Raw genomic sequence first — 9,165 nt, forward strand, 5'->3', positions numbered from 1 at the left:
GTATGTTTCTAAACTTCATATGCCGAAAAATTTTAATTCTGATTGAGAAAAGGAAAAAATAAAAAAAATAATAATTTAGTGGTTAAATATTTAAATTCTCTGTAAAATCATAAGGGAAAAGTTTAAATTCTGATTTTTAAAAAGTGAAAATTTTTGTAATTTACTGATCAAATATCTTTACCAGACGACGGAGAAAGATATAAAAGCTATGAGATAGAGTTTGCACCTTTTTCCCTGTAAAAAATTATATACCATTCAACTAAACGGAGTAACTAAATAAATTAAGAGTAAATTTAATTCAATTTTTTAATTTCAGTAAATAAGGATTAAAGTACAATACGAATAAAATAAAACTTTAAATGAAAAATAATAATTTAATTTTAAATTAATTTCATATCTAAGTCAAAATAAATAGTTTTATGATTCACTTTTGCTAACTTTAAATACAACTTTATCATCGTAACTACATACCTCAACGTTGATTGTATATAATAAGTTTATACCCATTGCTGCAGATCAAGCATATGATGGAGTTTGCTACTTACTCAAAAACCTGTAGTTCTGATCACACAACAGAATTATTAAAAAAGAAAATGGGGGAGAGGGAGGGGGAGGGGGAGGGGGAGGGGGATAAAACAAACAGCTCTCTAGTTCTATTAACAATTACAAAGAAAATGTTGACAGATACTACAAAATTGCATGGACTGAGATCTCAACCAGTAAGGTATCACATTCTGGATCTATCGAAATTGGAAAACCTGTGCAAGGCCAATGTTCGAGATCCCATATCAGAGAGATGAGCTCGTAACGTTCCCTGCAATGGACAAGGCATGTTAAACATGAAAAGCTCAGTAAAATCCTGATTGAAGGAACACAACCAATTCATAATGCATGAAGATATAAGTTGTTTGGCCTTGAGAGTAGGTTTCTTTTCTCTAGTTTTGGAGGCTAAAAAAAATTGAAGAGAAAATAAATGGAGAGCAAATTATTTACAAGTTGTTTGGCTGATAGTGAAGGAAGTCAATATTTATAATTTTACTAAGTGTAGGGAAGTCGAAAATTGATTAGTCCTTTCATTGAACTAATTTAATTTTCTTTAGATTTGGTCTCAGTCAAAAAAATTAGAACATCAATATGACAAGGAAATGAAGGATTTAACTCTAGAGTTTTATTTCTCTTCTTTCCATAAATAAGACTCCAAAAGAAAAGAAAATAATATGAATTTTATTTCCTCACATCCATTTCCCTTCCACCTACCTCCATCCAAACATTAGTTTAATTTTTCCAGTTTATTTTGACAGTAAAAGACATTCCTTCTGAAAAATCTAGAACTGGTACTTTCATGCACATTGTAGAATTGTTTAGACGAGTAATAATGTATGTAACCAAGTACACTTTATCGTAAAAACAAGGTTTCCAGATTTCCAGATGCATGTCTGATGAACCTCAGGGCAGGTAGGACACTTTTGACAAGGTGAGGAAAAGGCAGAGGTTTTTAAAACTTCACTTGAGTTTTCAACAGAATCAACATTTTTCTTTTTTGGTTAAGCAACATAATCAACCTTGGATGGCCTAAAAAGAAGTAAAGCTAAGACCCAAATGAAGCATAGCTTGTGAAATTTTGTCTTAGTACAACATAATAATTGTTGTTTTATGTCAAATTCTTACCAATACGGAATGGCTATTCATATCATGGTCCTGTCCACCGGATAGCTTCCTAGCACTCGCAAGAAAGTAGCAAACTCCTGCAAAAGAAATATATATTGTTTTTATAAACAAGCGTACATATTTGTTTCAATGCACATGTTGACAAATTTAACGGAAAGCATACATTCAGATGCCTGAGAGCATTCTGTGCTCTCTGGTCAGCCATTGACGCTTCAAAGTCCACATAAAACAGATAGTCAAAATATCTGCGAAAGAAAATAAAAAAACATGAACAGGCAAAATGTCAGTACCAGCCAAATAATTGCTAAATAAAATAGAACTGCATTGTTGAAACTGAAATATTGGTTGTATATATATACTTGAAAATCAGAATATAGCTATTAACTAAAATTACTTTTGCCCATTGTTATCATCAGATGTTCGCAAGGGCTGATTTCTCAAGGGACGACTTTCAATCTGGTCAAGAGAACCACATAAAAAGGCTATTGATAAAGCAGCCTCGAAAAAGAGTGTAGATGTGGTAAAAGAGAAGAGTTCCAGGAAGAGAAGTCTGAACCTTGGTGAGGTTGATTTGCCTCAGGGCAAACACAGCAAGTGCCTTGAAAAGCACCCCAGGACCTTCTTCCAATGAGAAAACTATACTCGTCTATGATCAATAATATCCATCAGAAAGTTGTTATAATTTAAGAATAATACCAAATAATTTGGGCTGCAAGCAATTTTTCGATCACATAAGTGCAAACCTTGAATGGTCTATCTATACCAGGAATAATGGGTTCCCTGGCCAGCATTAGAAACCGGGTGATATTGTCACAATCATCCTGTTCAAAGTAATGCAAACATGAATCCAAAACCTCCTTAAATTCATCAACACCAGAAAGAAGGAAGCATTAGATATGTATGTACCTGAATGTCTTCAGCAAGTATGTTCAAGCCATATATCTTTGCAGCAGAAGAGCTAGCAACTGCTGCTGCATCTTTTAGTTTGTTGAAAGCCACAAGCTACATATTGAAATAAAATTTAAATCAGTAACTTATGGAGCCACCAATGGTAAATATTAAATTAATGGTAATTCCTCTTTGCTCCCTAGATGTTTGCCTTCATAAACACTAAATCCCAACCTACCTTCGCAGCACCAGCAGTATCATCTACTGCTTCTCTGACCAATCCCAACTTTGTCAATGTATTTTCACACTGAGAAAGAGCCTGAAACACGAAACCAGTTAACCAACATTCAAAATGGAAATGGCTTCAGAAAAGCGGACATGACAATGACTTACCTGGGGATGGCTCAGAACCCTTTCCAAGTCTTCGACATTAACACCATGATTGGCTAATAAGCAATGGCGAACTGCAAGTTTCACTTCCCCTACTATATGCAATCTGTGCCGCAGCAAAAGGTCATAATTTCTATGGATGCTCCCACCTAAAGAATTTTCAATTGGTAAGACAGCACGCTCCACAAGCCACCGCTCAACAGCCTGGGGATAGAACAAGACTCCTTAAAATGTATATTCAGGACATCAGAACTGTAAAAGTTTCAGTATATTTATTCATGGATTAATGTAAGTGAAGGTTAAACGGTTATATCATATGATTGACATGCATCAAAGGTAAAGTTTCCAGTAATAAGACTCCTTAAACACAACAAAGATAACCCCTCTTAAGGGAAGATTGATGTCTTCCCATGAATATTCAGAAAATACCCAAAATAAAATGAATGAACCACCACTCAGGTCATGATAAATTAATCACGATGGGTGTTAAATTATCACAAATCTCTCTCTACTTTATCTATCCTTCTGAGTTCTCTAGCGCATTACTAACTTTCAGCCCAAGAAAAAACTCCCCTTTGAATCGACATTCGGTTCCCTTTACACGTCATATTTCTGGTCAAAGTTGAAGGCTAAGCGTTACATGATTGATATGTTAGATATGGCTTAAGCCATAGCTCTATCTACTCATCCACATTTTTTTTTCTTTTATTTTTTTAAGAATCAAATAAGAAATCAATCACGAGGAACCATGACTGGCACAGATAATATATACACTACAGATATATATATATATATATGAGTGACGCAGATGTTGCCAAAATTAGAATCAGAAACAATTAAAAAGAAAAGGCCAAACAATATTTTACATGATTACATCAACATCCAGACCAAATTAGTCAACCAGAGCATAAAAATATATATGAATAACCAGATACACCAAAAAAAAAGGTAAAAATAAAGGCAATAAATATCAACTACTAACTTCGAAAGCGGTCTCAAATTGGTCGCAAGGAACAGCTTCACAATTGGGATACGCCTTCTGTGCAGCTGACTCACTGTACGCCCCACGAACTCCCTGTAAATCAATCAATCAGTACAGCCACAATAAATCCAAAACATATAAGATATTAATTGCACTCGCGCAAGTGTTTGTGTATACTATTCACCTGGTAAGCAACACGAAGCCGAGAACCATCAGAGATTGAATTGGATGCCTGGATCGAAGACAGAGGCTCTGCAATTCAAAATCGCAAAGAAAAAAAGGAAATAGTACCATCACAAAAAAAAAAAAAAGAAGAAACAAACGAATATCATGCAAGTTTCGACTTCTTACTTGGGAGCGAGTGAAATCCATTTTTGGAGTCGACTTCGAAAGGGAAATCATTTAAGATGTTCTGCAATTCAACTGCCTGAAAATTATTAGCGTCATTTTCGCTCTCTCCGTGAAGAGAAGCCGAAACGACGACGCTACGACATCGCTTCGAACGAAAGCTGACGGATACAGTTGCTTTCTGATCGGACTGTGACGAAATGCAATTGATTTTGCCGGGAAGTTGAGTTACCGGTGATCGGACTGTGTAACTCGCCATTTGCGTGGGCGGTTTCGGCTCATGAGAGAGTGAAAAAAGACGAGGTCACGAAGATGAGGGCATAGCAGGATGTCAGAAAAAAAGATTTTATTTTTTATTTTTTATTTTTTCGATTAAAAAAAAATCTGATGGAAACCCGAGCCCGGGTCTTCTGTAGAACATGACACGACGTCGTTTCATAAAAAGATTTTCTTTTTTGTTTTTTCTTTTTTCTTTTTTCTTTTTTAGATTTTTAAAAAAAAAAAAATCCGATGCAAACCTGGGCCCGAGATTCCTGTAGACCATGACACGACGTCGGTGGTCACCGTTTCATGGAATTTATATTTATTCAAATTTAAAAAATAAATAAATAAACCCCTGCGAAACGGCGACGTATCTGGAATTCTCCGGTCGGATAAAAAATTTACAGCAAAAATTGATTCTGAAATCTTATTATTGTTTCACAAAATTCAAAACCTGACTCAACCTAATTCAGATTTAGATCAAATATAATTGTCTGAACTTGACTGTGTCATATATAATATGTACTTATAAATATATTATTCCAATTGGGTCAAGTCGATTTTGGGCTGAAAATAATGACCATACATAGGATCAGTCTTTGTACATTATATATTTATAAAAGAATTAACTGAAACTCGAACCCACTTTCTTACGAGATAACAATTGGGCCGGGTCGAACCAATCCAAAAGCCCAAATCATGATTATCGACAGATTTGTACGACCCGACCAACTCGATTTAACCCGAAATTAATTCGTGTCCGAATAAACAAATTAGATTAATTAGATCAATTGTTCGACACAATTACTTGGACCGAGTGGGTTGGTAAATGACAAAAATAGATGGAATTGAAAATTACTCTTGCAAGGGATATCCGTGTCTCTCTCTCCAAACAAAAAAGGAAAAAAGAAAGTATGGAATGGGCCTGAAATGGGCCTGGATCATGGCCCAGCCCAATTAGTGGGTCATAATGCGCGCAAATTTATTAAAAGATGATTGAAGAATTCTCAACGTTAACCTAATTAAAATCTAAACTACGGATTTTAATTTTGCCGTTATCTGAATCTTAATTTAAAATAGAGATTCATATTTTAACTCTTATCTATAATAAGATTAATATATATTTGTTTATATAGTACTTAAAATTTATAATGCCAGTTACTAAAAATATAATTAAAGAAATATAGATTATCTGAATTTTAATTTAAACTAGAGATTCAGATTTTGATTTCGTAATTAAAGATAATTAATACATATTTACTCATAAAATATTCGAAATTAATGATTATATGTTAATAACATCTAATTTATAATATTTGATTTAATGACTGGTTATACGTCATATAAAATATTTTATATTTATTAAATAATAAAAATTAAATTTTTTATTGCACAAAATTTAACTGAAAAAATAATAATTTGAAATTTGTTTTTAAAAAAATCTAAATTATGTCTCAGGGGTAAGAATGATTAGTATTTTTGTCTTGTCACCACAAACCGACTTAGAGTAGAAAGACGAGGCAAGGCAACTTGGCGACGAAGAATGGCATTATCTCTCAGCCAAGCTATTATCACATGGGCTGGAGATATGATAAAGTGACACGCGGTGATCTTCGCACGGTGACGTGTCACCGTGGGTAATGTGACACGAAACTCACCCGACGTCATTGTCTTCTAAATCAAGAATGGTCACATCCTCTACGCGAACCTCATATGGGAATATTTTTTAATAAATAAATACATAATATGACTTGGTATTTCATTTTAGGTTATATATTATAATTTAATTAAAATTATACTAACAAATAATATATAATCAGTAATTATTTTTAATAAAATATTTAAATTAATATTACGGAATAAAATTAACTATAGTATAAGGTGGTAATATTTTGTATTTAATAATTAAAAATAAACAATATTATATATTTTAAAAAAATAGATCATCTCGTACCATAAATTAAAATATAAATTAACATCGCCAAAATTTCCATATATTAGAAGTTCATAATGCATTTGAAAATTAAGAATGTAAATGGGCATGTTTAGAATATTCTTAAATATAAAAAGTGTTATACTTATTATTATGTTGTTAATAAAATTATTTTACTTGTAAGAAAATATTATTATCTCAAATAGATAGTCTTTTAAAAAATAAAATTATATAAAAAAATAATGTTTGAATCGGATTTAATGAACTGTTTATAGTACGTTCAAAATTATAATTATATGTGGTATTAATATCGTAGAACATAATATACATACCACAATAATTAGAAGAGGCATGACATATATAATAAAGTTAATTAAGATACCTAATAACTAAGTTGGCGACACTTGGACACTAAACATGCCAGTAATAAGGGTAATCAAGCCCCACTAATGATAACCAACACGTAACCTCATTTTGAATCCCGTTTTACGAGGTACGTTATATGTAAATAACAATTTACTCTCCTGATTATTGGCTTTTATCTACTCATTCTACTCTCATTATCGGTTCATTATTTAGTGTTATACGTGAGAATATAAAACAATTGTTCATTCAGATAAATTGAGACCTCTCGCTTAATCTTTAAATTTATTGACTTGAGTGTTATAATATTTTTTTAGAATAAAATCTATGGGGTTCTTATTTGTTTGTTTTGCAGGTTGGAATATAGAACGAACTCGCCATTACCAAATCATTTTTGCATTATCAATTGGACGCTTTCGAATGATCATAATAAAAATATTATTCGATACGTGAGATGCTATAATGTAAAATACTCTTAATAAAACTCTTTTACCAAAAACAAAAATTTTTCTGTAACATTTTAAATAACTTAGTTCAGAAAACACTTCGTACATTAAAAATAGAAATTATATGTGGTAATATATAATATAAGTGACACAATAGACTTAAATAAGAATAATAATTCAACTTGTGATCCTCATAATCATCTTAATCTACATTTTTTTCTTTTTGCAAAAATGCATATTTAGATCAAATCATGTATGTAAAAACCGATATCAATGTAAATTATGTGTACAAAATGACAATTAGTTTTGATTGATGAATGCTAGCCCGTAATAAATGGTCAATTGGCAACGACTAGTGGTTCAAAAATGAAGATCAAAAGTTGATCAAGTAGTAAACAGATTATTAATCTCAATTACCGTTTATCGGTGATAGTTTACTATGGCTTAAATTTTTTAAAAAATTAACATCAATATTTTGGTACCGCAGTTTCTACGGAATATAAGTTGTTGATGGGTTTATGAATGTATTTAAAAATATTATCTAATATTTTATATTAGTTAAATTTTAAATAATCCAACATAAATTATAAATATGTGAATAGATATGTTTGGTATATAAATATTCTTTATTCTATAAAAAATTATACTAGAATGAGAAGCAATATTTTTTACCACATTAAAACCATATTAAAGAGAGGAGACAAATATTGTCTGAAAATTACATGTATCTTTGTAGCAAAATGCCTCCACCGTGTATGTATGCATGCATGTATATATATATATATATATATATGTATGTATGTATATATATTTCAGAGGGCCTAGTATTCTACATGTCGTAGATTACCATGTAGATCTGATTCCAAAGGAATCACTTAGCAAGTGGTGCCATTAATTGTTTAATTCGTAATTGCATGTGCTCAAAAGCTGAAAATAGATATGCCTTGCTCCCCACATTTTACATATTCAAGTGTTGGTATACATGTAAATATTATATATATATATATATTGTGTAAAACCCATATTATTTTTAAAATAAAAGAAATATATATATATGTTGCATAATGTACATATTCATTGTAACTTGCAACCACAAACTTCAAAGAAAAAATAAAAAATATAATACAGAATTTATTTTTAATAAATTAATTATGCCCAGTTTTTCCACACTCAAAAATTAGCTTCAAGTTTAATTATGGTAATAACTTTTTGAGGAAAATTATGATAACATAAATACTATATAATATTAATAAATATCTAACTATCATAATATAAAGTTTAATGAATTACAATATAACCTATGAAATTAGTAGAATTTTTTATTTTTAATATTTTCCAAAATAAATTAAATCAAATTGTAATTATATTTAACATTTTAATTTTTTATGTAATTATAGCAAAAATAAAAAATAAAAAATATAACACCTTTAATATAAATATCAAAATTTTTAACACAATATAACTATTGTGTATAAAAATATTTATTTGTAATAATTAAATAATTTAGTGTGAGATGGGATGGTACTGTTTTTTCCTTTAATTGAGATTAAAAATCGTAATGATTTTTTATTTGCATATCATAAGATATAATTATAACATATCTAGAAGATATGCATAAATAATGGTTTTTTTTTTAATTATAAGATGCATAATTTATGTTGACATCTTAATGTAAAATCTTGTCATAATTTACTAATAAATTAATGATGGTAAATAAGATAGGAAGAGGGGTAAATTTCTCTTGAATTTTTTACCTCACAATGGTAAATTTTTTTCTCGCAGCATGCGTGCTTTGATTTTGAGTCATTATTATTTTCGATTATTTTCATCATTGTCGATATATAAATTCATTTTAATTAATAAATTAATAATTAATTATACATATT

General features: G+C 30.5%; 1 protein-coding gene across 1 annotated transcript; it reads right to left on the bottom strand.

Annotated features, from left to right (window-relative positions):
• Window positions 1–360: 360 nt before the first annotated feature.
• Window positions 361–4,616, bottom strand: ADT2 (arogenate dehydratase 2). The gene is made up of 12 exons (XM_088214414.1): window positions 4,280–4,616; window positions 4,113–4,180; window positions 3,929–4,021; window positions 2,950–3,150; window positions 2,795–2,875; window positions 2,575–2,670; window positions 2,412–2,489; window positions 2,225–2,314; window positions 2,063–2,124; window positions 1,832–1,913; window positions 1,669–1,745; window positions 361–814 (listed from the first exon to the last, which is right to left on the bottom strand). The coding sequence occupies exons 1-11, from the start codon at window positions 4,533–4,535 to the stop codon at window positions 1,686–1,688; spliced, it is 1,167 nt and encodes a 388-aa protein (XP_088070540.1). The 5' UTR covers window positions 4,536–4,616; the 3' UTR covers window positions 361–814; window positions 1,669–1,685.
• Between the last annotated feature and the right edge of the window lie 4,549 nt (window positions 4,617–9,165).

Source organism: Carica papaya, chromosome 2 (assembly GCF_054855325.1).
Source record: "Carica papaya isolate Zhongbai chromosome 2, ASM5485532v1, whole genome shotgun sequence".
Taxonomy (NCBI): Eukaryota; Viridiplantae; Streptophyta; class Magnoliopsida; order Brassicales; family Caricaceae; genus Carica; species Carica papaya.

Bases quoted from the DNA above. Each gene is read 5' to 3' on its own strand.
- ADT2 (XM_088214414.1), bottom strand. From the start codon at position 4,535: ATGGCGAGTTACACAGTCCGATCACCGGTAACTCAACTTCCCGGCAAA. The intron at 4,181-4,279 runs GTAAGAAGTCGA...TTTGAATTGCAG, and splicing joins TGGATTTCACTCGCTCCCAA to AGCCTCTGTCTTCGATCCAG. The intron at 2,315-2,411 runs GTTTGCACTTAT...TATTGATCATAG, and splicing joins GTATAGATAGACCATTCAAG to ACGAGTATAGTTTTCTCATT.